Source organism: Boleophthalmus pectinirostris, unplaced genomic scaffold, assembly GCF_026225935.1.
Source record: "Boleophthalmus pectinirostris isolate CB_2022bp ecotype Guang Dong unplaced genomic scaffold, ASM2622593v1 HiC_scaffold_9, whole genome shotgun sequence".
NCBI lineage: Eukaryota > Metazoa > Chordata > Actinopteri > Gobiiformes > Gobiidae > Boleophthalmus > Boleophthalmus pectinirostris.
Window position 1 is genome coordinate 6,762,312 of NW_026571541.1, and position 18,427 is coordinate 6,780,738.

At 36.5% G+C, this 18,427-nt stretch overlaps 1 protein-coding gene across 2 annotated transcripts; it reads left to right on the plus strand.

The window, feature by feature from the left end:
* The first annotated feature begins 340 nt into the window (after window positions 1-340).
* poldip2 (polymerase (DNA-directed), delta interacting protein 2) lies at window positions 341-18,299 on the plus strand. Of its 2 annotated transcripts, none has more exons than XM_020924999.2 (11): window positions 341-562; window positions 9,282-9,363; window positions 9,963-10,060; window positions 11,548-11,647; window positions 12,575-12,650; window positions 13,236-13,343; window positions 13,746-13,882; window positions 13,963-13,989; window positions 14,688-14,813; window positions 15,510-15,589; window positions 16,087-18,299. In XM_020924999.2, exons 1-11 carry the CDS (start codon window positions 369-371, stop codon window positions 16,199-16,201), a joined length of 1,143 nt encoding a protein of 380 aa, XP_020780658.1. In that variant the 5' UTR covers window positions 341-368; the 3' UTR covers window positions 16,202-18,299. The 2 variants fall into 2 exon arrangements, with proteins under 2 accessions (XP_020780658.1, XP_055003714.1); XM_055147739.1 differs by having other exon boundaries at window positions 9,288-9,363.
* Window positions 18,300-18,427: the final 128 nt, after the last annotated feature.

Here is an 18,427-nt window from a genome sequence, read left to right on the forward strand (position 1 = left end):
ATATAATTGACCACAATATTAAACCAAAGCCTTAAATTACAATGTAAATACTCGATTAAAGGCTTGAAAAATAGAAAGAGTAGTTCTGAAGATTACTAGTGATTTATTTCGTTAAGGTATTTTTGCACAGATTTAAGCAATAATTACATGTAAAATAATATCCAAATATATCTTTGAAACTGTAATGCAGAGGTAAGTTATTTGAAATCTTATAAATATAAAAAACAAACAAAATGTCGCTTGTATAACTTTAAATTGTTCGTAATATTGATGATGTTCTCAAAATCCCCACTCTTCTCGCGGTCCGTGCACGCCTCTCTGGTACATGCAGCAAAAGTGCGTGTCTCTAAACGTGCCTCGCATCAAAGATGGCGGCCTGTGCACTGCGCCGAGGTCTGCTGAGCACTGTCAGTAAATACAACAGAAAGCACTCGCACAGATTACTGACGGCGGCGGACAGTAGCGGGGGCTGGGATGTCTTCAGACCCCGGTTACTGTGCCGGGCCTGCGGGTTAACGGCGAGTACCGGCGTGCTCCATCAGCGGAGGTTCATGTCGTCGCGGTAAGAGTGTCCTCCTCTGTCTCTAAAGCTAGCGGCTAAAGACACGCTTCCAAAACACGTAAACTCACTTAATCTGCTATTTTGCGATCTAGATGAGGGTGCAGATGTGATGTTTTGGCGTAATGTTTTGATCGCGTCCGTACAGCTGACTTTTATGGCACGGTTGTTGTAAATGGCACTTGCCCTCTGCACAGCGGCTAACCACCAGCGTGCATTGGGTAATATCTGAGGTTTGTCTACGTCTGAAAATATGAACTTATGAAACTGCACAACCCACGATTACCACGTCACTTTTACTTTTTAGTGCAAATATTAGTGATTGATTGATCTTTCAAAAGGTAAATAAACACTACTCGGATTTCTGTGACATTGTACTAAATATAATAGTTTTGATCACACATTTTCCACATTCAGGGATCATGTTTGTGGAATAAACTACTGGTTGGTCAGTGGTAGGGCTGTATGATGAAGAAGTTGCCTATACGATACATACCTCGATACATAGGCCTCGATATGATACATATCTCCATACAGTGCACTTTTGTTTCGATACGACATATTTTAAATCGATTCGATGCGGTTCAGTAAAAACTTCTTGTGCAAAGGTCATATGAAACGCAATCATTTTAATCCTTAAAACAGTGAATATGTCCAGTGTGCTGCATGAACAAATTTCCGTCTTCTGAACAAGCAACAAAACTGTTGCGCTGTAACAAAATAATCTAGAAAAATATACCAATATACCAACAAATAAATAAATAACAACAATCATAACCTAGTCTATTAAGCAGTTCTTCTATCTACTAACCATTGAAAGTAATTGGCTTGTTTTGCATATGCTAGATACCCTTCCATTCATGATGTGGACCTTTTTTAAAAAAAAATAATAATAATTTTTAGCTTTATGCATTTTAGCACATTTTATTCATTGTTTTTATTTATGATTGACTGTCTTTTGTATTAATTTGTTTGTGCGGCACTTTGGAAACTGTCATGTTTATAAAATGTGGATTGGATTGATTAGACTGCACAGGCATCAGATTGACTGATTCATTTCTGAATTAGAAATAGACCTCATGTCAAAAGATGAATGTATTTGGTATTGGTAATTATCTGCAAACAATGTATAGTTAGTTTTGCCACATTTGTACAATTGCTATAAGGTTTAGCAGTGAAAAACGCTCCTATGTTCTGAGCAGCATTCACAGTTGTCGCAGCTGCCTAAAAAGTGTGTGAAAGTTCACTACAGTTGGAGTTACTGTCTGTGTTTACTGTTTCCACTTGGGGCTCTGGGGGTCAGTGAGGACTTAAAGATGCATTGTGCAACTTTTCTGATGGAGGGTCTGTCACCTGCTTGTTTTCATGGAGATTTTATTGCTTTCCCTGGAATGTTCCATGGATAACATTAAACACATCTTTCAGAACTGATTAATTATGCATTCATAAATATATACATTTTCTCTTGAATAGGGTTGCTGCTCCACAGATCTGACCTGTAATGTAGCCTATAGTTGTCTCCCTTGAGATAGATAGGTTTATTCCCTATCGTTGAAAATTCTAGACAAAGCATCTTCATGGAGACATGCAGGTGACGGACCCTTCACCAGAAAAGTTTTGCAGTACACCTTTAAACTGAGAAAACTTTTGTGTAGTACCCTTATGAGTCTACCACATAATCTGTTAATCTATTTACCAGAGCGGAAACTCAGAATAATTTTAGTAGTTGACTAGTCAGCGAATACATTTTTTGATTAGTCACACAATTATTTCTACACAGAGACTGTACATAGAGACTTTTCAAATACCACATCAACAAAATGAAGGTTGGAATGTGGTGACTGGATACTTCTAGATATAGAATATTTCCAAATAATTTGTATTATTGATGAAAAACATAAATTGATCTTTATTTTTTGACATATTGTGTGTTTTAGAATCTGTATAATCCAGGTAACATTGTTTATAGTGGACTTGTTATAATTAGTCGATTAATTGTTTTATTTTGCATTTGCTTTATTATTTACAACTACTTATCATTTTGTGTAATCAGTGGTGGAAGAAGTACTCAATTTTGTTACTTAAAAATACTCATCCTGGAGCAAAAATTAACTAACCTAAAACTATCACATGAAAAAAATGTACTTATGTAAAAGTATTAAGGTGCCTGTTTAAAAATGTTCTTAAAGAGGAAAAATTTTGATGTCAATTTTGTTCAACAGACACAATTGAATCAGTGTTTTTTTTTCTAAGTTAGCTGTTTTTATTTGTATATTTTTGCTTGCTCAAATTTTGAACTTAATAAAAATAAACCCCTAATTTCAGCAGGTTTCAAACAATAATAAAAAATTAATTTACTTCTCAGTCCTGTTGAAAAATGTAGTGGAGTAGAAAGTACAGGTACCTGCTCTCAAATGTAATTAAGGAAGATTAAAATCTTCTTAAGTAAAGCAGGGATGCAAGTATTACAGTAGTACAGTGCTTTACTACTTTTACTTCCTTACCTTCCACCACTGTGTAAATAGAGCATTTCCCATTTGTGATAGAAGTGGAATCATTGGCTTTCTGTACCTTAAGAACAAACAAATATGTAAGCCTGTCTAAATTGTCTACAGTCTCTAATAACAATAAAAAATAATTCTACATAAGCCAGAAATTGAGATTCATTGCAGCCAAAAAATTCTCAGTGGAAATTGGATACTGTGGCCTACTGACCTCTGACCTGTCCCTGTGTGGGTCAGCGCGCTGCAGGCTACTGGTTTTGAGGGTGGACTTACAGACAGGAAACAGACCCATTTAGACAGATGCTCAGATAGTTAGTGCTTATCAAGTTCATAATAATACATTTTTCAATTTCTTAATTTTGTAAAGAACTTGTCTTATGCTACAGTTTTTTCTGATCTCTGTTATAATGTTGTTTCCTAGAATTGTGTTTTGTTTCATTCACATGTTTAATTAACAAACAAACCCTGCATATTTAGGTTGTGTTCTTCTCTCAAACTGACAACACAATGTTCTGGTAACACAGAAAGTGCACAGGAACTCCATACATGTTCACTTTGTTCCATTTAGACTCTGGAATGGCCAATCACAACTGAACTTAAGGTCAAAAGGAGCTGTTATCTTGAAAACTACTGCTTCATGACATCACGAGGTGGAACAGAGCGTTTTGAGCTTTGGAGATGTAGACCAACTAATAAGAAAGGATTACTCACACATGTAAACAAAACACAACTCCAGGCATGTTTTTGAGATGATAACAGCAGTATAACATGGTTTATAGTTTACAAGAATCCATTTAGGGTAATGTAGGAGCTTTAATGTTGTGGGATTGGGTGTTTTCTTTATGTAATGTTTCATGTATAAACTAGCAGTTGTATAGGAAGTCTTGTATAAACATGACTCTTACATTTCTGGCTGCTGTGTCAGAAGACTCCTCAAAGCGTGACCAAGCATTCGCGTTCTCGGCTCACAGTCATGTGATGTGAGCTTACAGATTTAGAGCTATCCTTAGCAACTCAGGGAAAAGCCAGACACATTCCACCACTGGTTTGATACTTCATTTACATTTCACATTAGAATATGAGTGCGACTAAATATGGGCATTTCAATACATGCAGGGATCATTTGATTATACTGTACAGATACCACAGATAAGACATATATGGAATAATACTTTTAATATAATGGAAATCTATTCTTATTTTGAGTACTCGGTGTTGATTAAAAAAAAAAAAAAGTAGTTTCTAAGCAGATTGTTTGTGGACTTCATGGAGTGGCTTAAAGATCCTATATTATGCCAAATTATAATCCTCACAAACATACCCAAAGTTGTTTTTTGTTTCATTCACACATCTTTGAGTAATCCTTTATTATTAGTCTGTCAACATCTCCAAATCTCAAAATGCTCTGTTCGCCCTTGTGATGTCATGAAGCGTCAGTTTTCAAGTTAACAGATACATTTTTATTTTTTGTTCAGTAGAGATCGGCAATTCCAGAGCTGAAATGATCCAAATGATTCTAGGGTAGCTGTATGGAGTTCCTGTATTAACACATGACATCACAAGGTGGAACAGAGTGTTTTGTTTTTTTTTCAGTTTGAGAGAAGAACTCGGCCTAAATATGCAGGGTTTGTGTGTTAAACGTGGGAATGAAACAAAACACAACTTCAGGTCTGTTTGTGAACATTCTAACATAGATTCTAAAATAGTGCAATATGGGCCCTTTAACAAAGTGATAGAGTGAAAACAGTCATGTATTCGTAGGTTGGGGGTTTGATCTCATACTATATTTGTGTCCTATGGCAAGACACTGTTGTTCCACACTGTTGTGAAAGTGAATGGTGGAATGAATAGTTGTGGTCAGAGAGGTATAGATCCATGACAGTTTACCCCATGGCAACTGTGGATCTGCTTTATGATATCATTGGAATTTTGAGAAGATTATCACAGTTTTTGCGTGCCGTGCATGTGAAATACTGATATGGATTTTCTTGAGCCAATACCTGTATTTGTCTGGCTATAGTAACTGATAACTGATCAAATCTATAGCAAATCAATCCCACAAATGTACGGTAAAGGTGCGCTATGTTGCTTTTCTGGTGGAGGGTCCATCAGCTGCTTTTCTCCCTGGACAACGCAGGGTCAAGATGCATGTGAGATCTGTGGAGAGAGTAAGAATGCAAGTTTTAGGTCAAGAAAAATATGTTCTGTTGAATAAATGTAAGGTTACGTTCAATGCCATACGGGGGGGTGAGACGAGACACACCGCAAGATTGGGTCCACACGCATGAGACAAGATGAGATTTTAACATCATAAGTAGTGCAATCTATTTCACAATATTGGCTTCATTTATTTCATGTAACACTTTAGTGGTCATTGTAGAACTGCTACAGCTTCTCAAATTGTATAACTCACCAGCTCTTAATTCTTTTTTGTCTACGCCAAAGGTAAATTCAGGGGGAAAACGTCTCACAAGAAGATCATTTTTCTCATGTGTACACAATCTTGTGGCAAGTTTGTCTTGCAAGATCCTGTGGCACGAGTTCTTGTCCCATCCCTAACACCGGGGCATACCAGACAAAATAATAACTCTCCATGGAGACAAGCAGGTGGCAGACCCTACACCAGAAAAGTTGCACAGTACACCTTTAAGTTATAGTACAAATTATAACCATCTTTTATCTGGGGATTACAGCTTTATTTGACCCCAATTGCTCCTTGATTTCCTTTCTTACTCTTAGTCTGTTCCAAAAGATAAATCTGACATACTGAGGACAAAATGTGAATGACACATGGACACACAGGGGCATCGTAGACAAATTATCTGGGCCAAATTTCTGCTAAAACAAACAAAACAGCCTATCCCTAAATCCCTAAAGTGCATTGTCACGTATCTCTGGTCTCGCTCCGATGGACAGAGGTGATGACAGGAAACAGCCTGTTTTAACACAGACTCAAAAGGACAAGTGAGAGACAGGCCGGAGGGAGGGCATCTGACATCCAGGGCTGCATTGTGAAACCCGGGTCATGTTTGTCTAAGCCACCGGTGTTGTAATAGTGTTTTTTTTGTACTGTTTGACATGGCAGGGCTGATCTGCCCATGCTCATCTGGGATTGGGAGCAGATCGATCTGTGTGCAGAGGTCTGTGTTTGCTGTACTAAATATAGGCCCAAGGTATGACGCCCATTCAGTTTAGAGATTTCACAATTTTAACATTTAGTGTAACAAATATATATATATATATATATATATATATATATATTTATATTTTTTTTTTTTTTTATATATATTATATGTATTTGTTGTTTTTTTTTTTTGTTTACTTCATTATCTTACTTCATCTGCATCGTAGAAGTACTATGACAATGTATTGGTTAATTGTAGAGGGCAGGAGAAGTCATAAATTGGGTTATAATGATTAGAATTCGAGAGAGACTGATCAGTTACCCAGTATTGGGCTGATATTTTTACTTTTAGCTTATTGGATATATGGGCCTTAAATCTCCAGCACAGGCTGAAATTTAGATTTCTTACTACCTGAAAAAACACAGAAAGGTTTATGGGTGAGTAAGAACTAACATCACTGAACAGAAATGATGCAAACCACACTTTTACTGATACAGGATTGGCTGTAGACCCCTCGAAAGACTCAAAGCATAACGTACCATAAATGTATTTTGTAACATATTCTACAGACATTGAATTCTGCATTGAATTGCACTTGAATGATAGTGTAATGGTGTAACATAGGGTTGAAAACAGCTTTATATTTGTTTCGCTTTTTTTAAAGCATTTCCTATCACTACTGAGAGATGGAAAAATCACACATGCCTCACCACCAGAGCAGAGTTCTCCCTGATTCTGTGCAATTTGAAGCCTAAATTACATGTACAAATACTATAATGTATTCTTCTGATTTTAAAAAAGTAACTGTTTCCTGAATACCGCCAAATGAAAAAGTAACTGTGCCAGAATACAGTTTACAGTTTACATATTATATTATTACATATATATTGTATATATATGTATGTATGTATATATATTGTGTATATATATATATATTTATATTGTATATTACATATACAATTTTGCATTTCGCAAGATCTCGTGCCACAAGATCTTGCGAGACAAAATTGCCACAAGATTGCGCACACATAACCAAAATGATGTTGAGATTTTTATTTTTTTTGGTCATGTTTGTATGTTTGGATTGAAAGAAAAGAGTCCCAAAAAGCAGAGAGAGATACAATGACAGCAGAAATATTAAATAAAGTAAATATTGTGAGGCTAAAATTGGGAACTGAACTAGACAATGTATTTATTATAACCAAAATGTCAAAATCTCATCTCATCTTGTCTCATTCTCGTAGATCCAATTTTGTGTCTCGTCTTGTGGAAATCGTATCTCCTCCCACCCCTACTGGCTATTTGTATCCAGCTCCACTAGTACCAATATTTTCAAAAACAATACACACGTTTAGCGCTTCCGTCTCATCTCTCAAAAACACACTGATGTTTACCTAATCCATATCAGCATTTACAAGTATCATCCTGATTTCATCTTTTGCTTCAGTTATATTTTTTACCACTGTGTATTGAACCCTTCAGAGCTCATATCTCCGCTGTGACAGGATTTACTTTTTAAGCCCTGTTTTTGTAATAAATTCAGGTTATCTACTGCTTATTCTTGCGCAGCGATATGAAAATACACTACGGCCATCTTCTAGTGTAATATTAAATCCCCCAGAGCCATATCTCATATTCATTAATCCTCGTTTTTCATCTCTGCAGATTAGCTTCGCAGTGAGCGCCGAAGTATGCGTGTTATTCTGTTCAAGTGACCAGCTGTTGTTTAGTATGCGTTTGGTGTGAAGAGAGAGAGATTAAGGAATTTCGATTTGTCCATGTGTTCCAAGATGAGGAGTTGTGTCAAATCTTGTCAAAGTTGTGATTGGGTTTGAGAGAAATGAGAGGGAGAGAGAGCGAACGCAAGCTGGCTGCTGTCTCTGTGTTCATAATATTGTTTTGATGCCCTATTCGCCCTTTACAAATGTCATCAAAAAGAGGGATACGACAGACGGCATCAACATCTGTAGAGGGGCTGAGCGATTTTTGAAATAAAAATCGAATTGTGATTTTCTGAATTACTTTTTTTTCCACAGTTCATATGAATGTATTGGGGGCATTAACATTTAAAAGAAGTTTATGAATGGATATTTACAACAATAAAAACAAGACATTCTACGTAGCAAAAAATACAAACTAAAAGTCTGATAAAGTTACTTCCTTTGACCTACTGTATCCTACCCTGCCCTGTTATGTTTTATGTGGAAGTGGGTGTATTTTAAAGATGCACTATGTAAGAGATGACATTCCTTTGTCTGAAATGTTCCACACTATGACATTCCACAGTATGGCATTGTCTTATCACTATGGAAACAAACAAGTAACGCAATCAGGCGAAGTTACAGGTCAAATCTGTGGAGACACCTAGCCAGGCTGGCGCCACATAGTGCCTCCGCTCAATTTCATTTCTCTCCAGCGATGAGGTCAGGAATTAGAATACACTAGACGGTTTGCAAGAACCCCGGAAGTGGTAGACCATGCACCGACCAATCAGCAAAGAGCTGAACCAACTCAAGTTGTGATAGTAGACTGCATACGCTATCCTCCTTTGGACTTCCTTTGTCAAATAGAAACTTTGCACCTTTAATTTGCAAAATCACCTCACAGAAACGACAATGATCATTGACAGACGTGTTCACTCTCTGCTTTGTTTGCTGTTGTGCTGGCAATTACTTGGACACCACTGAGCGTTCTGGCACATTACATACATCACAACCAAATAGCAGCGATTGGTTAAATAAAAAAAGTACCTGCCTACCGTCAAGCAAACGAATCCTAATGCTGCAAGGTCCAAAGGTTTCCACAAAGTTAAACCGGCTAATGAATCAGGCTACGAAAGACCAGCTTGCTCACAGAAAGAAAAATATCATTTAATTGTATTTTGTAGCAATTAAAACATTTGTAATTGATTAAATGCAAGATAGATATGCTCAGTGCCATACTGTGGAACAGTTAATTTCTACAGAAACAAACTGAAAAGTTGCTTAGTGTACCTTTTTAAATAATACATCATGTTTGTATCTTGTGCTTTGTGTGTTAGTAATAATAATGAAACCTGTGCAGTTTGTGTAATTGTGTTTTGGTTTCCGGCAGGAACAGGCCTGAAGGGAAGATTTTGGAGACTGTTGGAGTGTTTGAAGCTGTGAAACAACACGGAAAATATGAAACAGGACAGGTACACTTCATTCTACCACCTACACAACCCATATGTCACAAACCTGAATATCCTCATATATTTGTCTTCTTCTTTTTGGAGCCAACATGGATTCAGTACATTAATTTTCATGTTATAATCAAAACAAATTAAATAAACCAGAAAAAAAAAATACTTGAAAAAACAATCTGACATGGACTTCTGGACATTTTCAAACAGATATTTTAGCATTTGATGGATTTGAGTATGTGTATTTGATATTTAAAATGTGTGTGTGTTAAGGCAGAATTGTTCATAAAATAAAATATATTCTGGGTCAGGCGAAACTTCAGCTCCTTTTCCAGTTTGCTGTTACTTGCATGTTTCATGTTTATACTGTATTAAATTAGGTACTTAAAACAAAACCACAATTTGATACAACCTGCAAATAACTAAACACAAATTCCCTCAAACAGTGATACAATTCACTGTAAATATTTAGAGAACAAGAATAACACATTATATTTAGACTCATTTCTAACATCTTGTTAGTTGCTGCTAATCTAATCTACTCTAGGGACTGTTAAACCATTTATTGCTGTAATCTCATTATTTGTGACAGTCGTCCATGTTTTCCACAGCTCTTCCTGCACAGTGTGTTTGGATACAGGGGCATTGTCCTGTTCCCTTGGCACGCCAGACTCTACGACCGCGACGTCACCCCTCCCATGTCCGACAGGTGAACCAAAATCACAAAAATACAGTGGATCCTTGGTCTCCAATAGGCAGCTTGGCCCTGAGTGGATCTAGTTTAGTTTATTTGTCAGGGACAACGCACATTAAAAACATTGACCCACACAAAGAGGCAATACGTTTGTCCCAAGTTACAGCAAACTTGCTCATTTCCGCCTTCAGTTCCTAAATGGTGTACAAGCCAATAAAATATGTATAATATACATTAGTGATGGGACAAGATCTCTTGAGACAAAATTGCCACAGGATTGTGCACATGAGAAAACATGATCTTGCTTGGACAAAAAAGAGTTAAGAGCTGTTGAGTTATACAATTTGAGAAGCTGTAGTTCCAAAAAGCAGTACTACAATGATCTCTAAAGTATTACATAAAATAAACATAGCAAACATGGTGAAATGGATTGCACTACTTAATTATTACAAATGATGACAAAATCCTGTCTTGTCTCGTTCTCGTGGACCCAATCTTATAGTGTGTGACGTCTCGTGACAGTTGTGTCGTCTCACCCTCATCCACTAAATCAATAAATAAAACTAGTCCTATTTGGTCACTACACCTGGACCAGTGAAACCCCAACCTGTATTTGAATGCGTCAGATACATTAGTTACAGACAATCAGACTCCTTTTTCAACTTTAGGTGTAATACCCAGTATTGTCTACTAGTGAATATGATTGTATATATACCCCGATATTGGCATACAGTCCTCAGTCCAGGTTGTGCATTTTGGCAAACTAAACTATCATTATTCATGGGCAGAGTCCCTTATCAACTTTAGGTGTAATACCTAATATTGTCAACTTGTGCGTATGATAGTATATGTACCCAAAATTGTGATAGTTTTGAATTAAAAATGTCATTCTCTTGTCTTAAAAAAAAAAGATTTTTATTGTGGTAACCAATTCAGTACTGAGCCTTAGAATCGAGTTAGATCCTAGTTACAGTGACAACAATATTCCTCTGGCGGTGTTGGGCAAATAAAAGGTGTTTTTGGCAGTTTTAACCATATTAATCTGATTAATGGATCTAGATAATGCTTAAAGGTGCACTGTGTAACTTTTCTGATGGAGGGTCCGTCAAATGCTTTTCTCCATGGAGATGTTATTGCTTCGTCTGGAATGCCTGTTCTTCTAGGTATTTCTGAGCAATAAAATGACCTGTAATTGAATAAATTAATGTCATACTGTGGAACATTCCAGGTAGACAATGACATATGCATAGAACTAACCAGGTGATGGATCCTCAACAAAATAGTTACTAGTTACACCTTTAAAACAACATATGGTATTGTTCTTCTACTGCTATGGCAAACCCAAGTATAATGAAACTGTGTTCGTCCATTCAAATAATTTTCCTTCTTGTCCAAATACTTTTGAACAAGATGACCCTACTACATCTGGACAAAACTTGATTACAAAACAGATAAAATGTTCTATTTTGTTTATTTTGACATGTTACTTTCTGTTTTCTCAGTAAACCAGAGCCACCCGGAGCTCACGGGTCAAAGGAGGTGAAGGGCAAAACTCACACCTACTACCAAGTCCTGATCGACACCAGAGACTGCCCACACATAGTACGTCACATTCAACAACTTTGCTTTTTAAAAAGATTATATGTACATTTGTGTCTTCAGTAGATGGATATTCTCAAGTTTTAGATAAGCACTATGGGCATTTATTTAGACAATATTAAAGGTTTTATATAATGCCAAATTGACCCATGTGATCTTAAAGTCATCTTATAATGTTGTTGCCTCATCAAAAACATACGTTTTTTTTTTTTCCATTCACACATGTTTAAGTAATCCTTTATTATAAGTCTGTTTACATCTCCAAAGCTCAAAATGCTCCGTTCTACCTAGTGATGTCATGTAATGGTAGTTTTCAAGTTAACAGCTACATTTTACCTTTTGTGTAAGACCTGTGCACTTTCATAACGACAACAAAAACTAATACATAACCTGCTTACCATAACTAGTAGTATAATTTTAACAGTTCTTGGCAAACTTCACTACTGTGCCAGTGTCAATAATGCATTATCTGCAAAGTCCTTCTCAACAGGACAAACACAAGGCAGATTCACAATGCTCTATTTAACTCAAGTTTAAGAAAATTAGATTCCTTCTTAAACGTGCACTGCGCAACTTTTCTGCTTGTCTCCATGGCGACGTTATTGCTTTGCCTGGAATGTTCCATGTTGACATTAAACATATCCTACTTCTATTTATTTATTACGAGTTTCTATCGCTCAAAAACACAATAATTCCTTGTGTGAATAGGGGGGACTCTCCACAGATCAGAGTTGTAATGTAGCGTACTGCTGTAACCTGCTTGTCTCACTTGTGATAAATTGGTTTAATCTACACTGTGGAACATTTTACACAAAGCAGTAACATTTCCATGGAGTTGAGCAGGTGGTGCACCCTCCACTAAAAATGTTATGCAGTGCACCTTTTAATAGCATTTTTGTTGTAACTTTTGATTTGTTTTTCTCTCTTTAGTCTCAGAGGTCCCAGACAGAAGCGGTGACATTTTTAGCAAATCACGACGACAGCAGAGCCCTGTACGCCATCCCAGGTCTGATCCCTACTGCACAAACACACACTTTAAAAAGATTTTCTCATTAGTACTTGACATAAACCAAATTTGCACGGATGATAATGGTCCTTAGACACCACAACTTCAAACAATGTATGAATTGACAAAGTAAACAGTGTCTTATGCACAAAACTTACAGATTTATATCAGTGTTGAAGACACTCATTGGTGGCTTTGAGCTAACATTTGCAAGAAAAAAATAATAATCCAATCCTGCCTTCTTCCTTTGGGCTGTTATATTTGCAGCTGATGTCATCTACATTCCCCGGGGGTGTGTGGCACTGCTCTTTCTGAGGCTTTGTTAGACTTCAATCCATGCTTTATTGGAATGCAATCTGACCAAAAAGAACTGATTTACACCCCCAGTGTGATGTCACTGCAAAGTCTCAACTATTTAAACAATGGATAGATCTAGATTATTAGTTTGATATTAAGAGTTTGTCATTTTTGCCCTTAACAAATAACTCCTACAGTATATTCAATAAAAACAAGTGTAGCCCAAGTACTGTTTTAATTTTTCTCTGCTCTTCATAGGATTAACATGTTTGTACTATTTCTACTTAGGTCTGGACTATGTGAGCCACGAAGACATCCTCCCCTATCACTCGACAGAGCAGATCCCCATTCACCATGAACTGTTCGAACGCTTCCTCGTCTACAACCCATCCAAATGTAAACTTCCTACACAGCTTTGCTTGAATAGTACAAAGATACGATTATAATAATAATGTCTTGCACTTGTAATGCGCTTTACAGGCTTGTGGAAGCCTCTCAAAGCGCTACTCAGTGTTATTATTCATTCACCACACGCTGTGGTGATAAACTACTATTGTAGCCACAGCTGCCCTTGTCTAAAGCAACAATTAAAGCTGATTTGTGTTTGAATAATCTACTGAAAATGCACCAATGAAAGGGACATAATTTCATCATGTACGCTACTGAGTGTTTTTTGGCTTTTAAACTGTTTATATTTCTTAATAATGTATCATAATTAAGCTAAACATTTACTATATTTTGATGTGTACAAATCTTTAGCCTGGATCTTCTACGTTAAATGTTGTTGTTTGCCCCTAGCGCCCCCGTTCATTGCCAGAGACACCCTGAAGGCATGGCAGGAGAAGAACCACCCCTGGTTGGAGCTGTCGGATGTACACCGAGAGACAACTGAAAACATCAGGGTCACCGTCATCCCCTTCTACATGGGCATGAGGGTTAGTAAACAAAATCCTCCTCACTATAATACAACAATTTTAGATGTGCATTCATGATTATTCTGTTTGTCTGTTTTTAGGAGGCTCAAAACTCTCATGTTTACTGGGTAAGTAAAAGATTTTTGACAAACCTTTATAATGACTACACTGAGTTTAACCCCAACCGAAATCATTCTTAAAGCCGCTGAACTTGATTTTTACTGTCTTAAAACATGAAAAACACAACTAGTACATTTTAAACAGTTTGCAACGGTCCAGTTATTCCTTAATTTCCTTATGCATTCCGGGCATCCTAATCAATCACCTCAATGAGTTTATAAGCGCTTTTCACAACTCAGACACCGTGCAGATAAAGTAAACAACTACCATGCTAAGTTGCTCTTGCTGATTATCGGACAATAAAATGGTTTCTAATTAGATGCAGACAGCACCCAGCAATTTTATCTCTTATGAAACCAAGCAATTACCATTAGTCTGTTATTATCTAGTTAGATATGGGACTATATTTATACCTTACACAATACAACTGCGCAACAACTCACCCTTATGTAACCGATAACACTATGGCCTGTCAATCATTACTTCATCTTTGCACTGTTTTCCTTACAACCTCTTGCCAAGATATATTGTGTAACTTATCTGTGTTATAATTATGCCTTATTTGGCACCGGTTTTGATTGTATTATGAGCGTTTATATTGTTGTTCTTTGTTATTATATTATATTGTGATGTGTGAGCTACTGTGTCTAAATAATTTCCTTTGTGGATCGATAAAGTTTGTCTAAATCCATTACCGTGTGTTTAGTGGCGGTACTGCATCCGTCTGGAGAACATGGGGAACGAGGTTGTCCAGCTCCGGGAGAGGCACTGGAGGATCTTCAGTCTGTCTGGGACCCTGGAGACTGTGAGGGGGAGAGGAGTCGTGGGACGGGTGAGCACTACATTAAATATCCCCAAAATACAGTTAATTATGTGATTAAGGTAATGGAGCAAATTATGTAATAACTAATAATGTAATAAAACGTGAGCTCCATATTGTGAGTTCCATATTATTATTTGTTATGAATGGGTTTCAGAATGATGAAAAATTAGGACTATTGCCATGACAATTGAATACAAAATATATTATATCTAGGGTAAGTACTCGGGTAAGCTGAAACCCATGAATAAAATGGATACTTTATTATTTTTTCAAGCTGATTCCATAACACTTTAAATTGTACTATTCTTCTTCCATATTAAAGGTGCATTGTGTAACTTTTCTGGTGGAGATGTTATTGCTTTGTCTAGAATGTTTCACAGTATTGTATTTAAACCTTTCTATCTTCATGGACACCAAATTACACTAAATTACAGGCCAGATCTGTGGAAAAGCACCCCTGCTCAGAGGCAGAATGTATGTTTTTCTAGATATTTTTGAGTTGTAATTTAATAAATCTAAGATAAATGTAAGGTAGATCTGTGTAATATCATACTATCTCCATAGAAATAAGCAGGTGATGGATGGCCAACCAAAAAGTTAAACTTTGGGCTTTTAAATCCAATAATACAATAGTAATATACATTTAGTAATAGTGTATTTCTTACATATTAACCTTTGTATATTTCTGTATTTTTTTCGCTACAGGAGCCAGTGTTGTCAAAAGAACAGCCAGCCTTTCAGTACAGCAGTCACGTCTCTTTGCAGGCCCCTAGTGGTCACATGTGGTAAGTGTGTTTTAAAAACACTCAATTAACATGCAATTTTTGTTTGTTCCCATTGAGTTCTTATTATCTCTAGCTCCTTGATTCATGGTTCAGTTCCCTAATAGTCCTGGACCAGAGCTTGTGTGGAACTAATGGAGATGTTATTGTTTTGCCTAGTATTTCATTGCGCATACATATATTGAAACACATGGATTCTTACTGTGAGTGGGCTTGCCTCTCTACAAATCTGATTTGTAACTTGGCCTGGTGGCATCTTTGTGGAGCTAGATAATAGTTTTATGCTGTACTGGGAAACATTCCAGGCCTCTCCATGGAAACAAACAGATGGCCACAAAGATACATATTGTCTCTTTCAGTCATTTTTCTGGTGTTATTTTATTAATTTGTTCAGATCTTGGTTCGTTCAAAGTTTGGCTTCAATAAAGATGTAACTTATTGTAATTCCTCAAGTCATGCTTCAGAAACAACTAACGGTAATGTCTTGTTTTTGCCACTAGGGGGACGTTCCGCATCGAAAGAACCGATGGCTCCCACTTCGACGTTCGCATTCCTCCTTTCTCTTTGGAGAGCAACAAAGATGACAAAGCGCCTCCCGCAGGATACACGTTTTAACCGCAAAAACCCAAGAGCATAACAGTAATGATGTCTGGATCCTGGTTCCTCTAATGCTGCCCTTTTGCTGTTTAAATACCCCTCTGCCTTCTATACATATATCATTTCTGATAAGGGAGAAAGGACAGTTTATTGACAGTGTTAGGGTTATACAACACGCACAGTACATACATATTTCAATAGAAAATCTGGCACAAAACTGTTGTTAAAGTAAAATTGGTTTGTCATCAGAATATAGTACTTTTGCAGTGATTTGGGGTAGCTCATTTAGAGATAATTCTTTCCCTTTTGAGTTACAGCTTGTATTGTTGTTACCAAAATAACCCAAGGCTGACGTCCTTACATAATGATCTTGTTTGTTTGGAGAAAATTATGACTGACCTGTATTCCGTGGCCCCATTTTCAACATTTGTGATAACTACAGTGATTAGAGCCAAGAAAGTAACAAAGTAAAATGGGAACGTTTGGTGAACATTGAATCATAGTGGACAAAAAGTGCTGCAAAAATCCTTTTCTTTACAACTTTTCCTGGGGACTTCTAATCTGTCTCCTTGTTGGCAGTATTTGTTCTACGTGGTTTATCTTGATTTTAGAGGGGGTCACATAATGAAAACATTGATAACATTGTGAATGTAGTCTAAACGATATGCATTTTTTATAAATAAAAATGCACAAAAAAACCAATTTTTAAAAAGTAAAAATGGACAAAAAACATTGTATCTTGTAAAATTCCAAATTAGGGTATTAAAGGTGCACTGTGTAACTTTTCTGGTGGAGGGTCCGCTACCTGCTTATCTCCATGGAAATCGTACCGTTTTGCCTTGATCTTACACAATGGAAATATGTTAATGGTCAGGTCTATGGAGGAGCAAACCTGCACATGGTAAGAATTCATGTTTTTTAAGGTATTTTTCAGCTATAAGACACCTGAAATGCAAAGAAGATATGTTTAATACCCTACTGTGGAACATTTCAGGCGAAGAAATAACATCTCCATGGAGACAAGCAAATAGCAGACCCTCCACCTTAGAAGATACATAGTGCACCTTTATGTTTTTGTAAGCCATTTCACACAATTGACATTGTCTTTCTTAAATCTCAACTAACATGGACATGTTTTAGTACACATGTTGAACATTTTATTGAGATACTAAAAACATTTTTGTCAGTATCACCAACCCTACTAGGTCAGGACAAAGTGCAAAATAGAAGTCAAGAGTAGAGAGGGACATCCTAATTCAATTCATTCACTTGAATGTGCAAGACTACTAAAACTATAAAATGTCTTCAAGTAATCTATCTTTTAAAAGCTACATATCCCATTCTGTGCCATTTTTGAATTTAAAATGTTGTCTTGTGACTTTTCCATGTTTAGTAGATTGCAGTTTCCTAATGCTCCATTTAGCACATCCTCTACTGTGATTCAGTGTTCAGTGATCTTCACTTGGGCTTGGCAACAACTTAGAGACACTATGTAACTTTATTGGAGAGTCTGCTACTGTCGATCTCCACGGAAATATTACTGCTTTGTTTAGAATGTTCTGGCCTTGTGTGGTCTTCATGGAAACAGGATAAGTTCACTGCTATACTGTAGAACATTCCAGCCAAAGTATAATCCAGTCTCCATGGAGTCAAGCAACTGGCAGACCATCCACCAGAAAGTTACACAGAGCATGTTTAATTTTTGAAATTATATTTTCTGTTCACAATGGACTCTGTTTGAATGCAAAATGCGCTATTTTAAGCTTTATGCTACTGGGGTCTAAAGCACTGCAGTTTGTGCTTTCTTCTCATTTTTGCCCTTTTGAAATTGTTATAAAAGGCTAGTTCTTTTTAAAAGCAATATTTACATACATTTAGGATTGACAGGCCAATACATATGGAAACAATAAAAATGGATGTTATTTAAATTAATGTCTTGATATTTTAACAAAATTTATCCTGTTGACATAAAAGTTACAGACCTAAAAAATTGGTTTGTTTAAAGGAAGAGAGGATTTCTGTTTTGAAATTCCAGTGACACCTCCTGAAGGTTGAATACTGTAAATAGAAATGTATTAAAGGCAAATCAAATAAATTTTCCTTTTGAAAATTGTAATATATTTATTTATTTATTTTTTTTCCCTTTAACAATTCATGAACTCTGATCAATTCAAAGAATCAAATACTTGTAATACAAGAAGCCGCCACCAGATGTCGATGTAGACCAACTTAAAGACTTTGTAA

Bases quoted from the DNA above. Each gene is read 5' to 3' on its own strand.
- poldip2 (XM_020924999.2), top strand. From the start codon at position 369: ATGGCGGCCTGTGCACTGCGCCGAGGTCTGCTGAGCACTGTCAGTAAA. The intron at 563-9,281 runs GTAAGAGTGTCC...GGTTTCCGGCAG, and splicing joins CGGAGGTTCATGTCGTCGCG to GAACAGGCCTGAAGGGAAGA. The intron at 13,344-13,745 runs GTAAACTTCCTA...GTTTGCCCCTAG, and splicing joins CGTCTACAACCCATCCAAAT to CGCCCCCGTTCATTGCCAGA.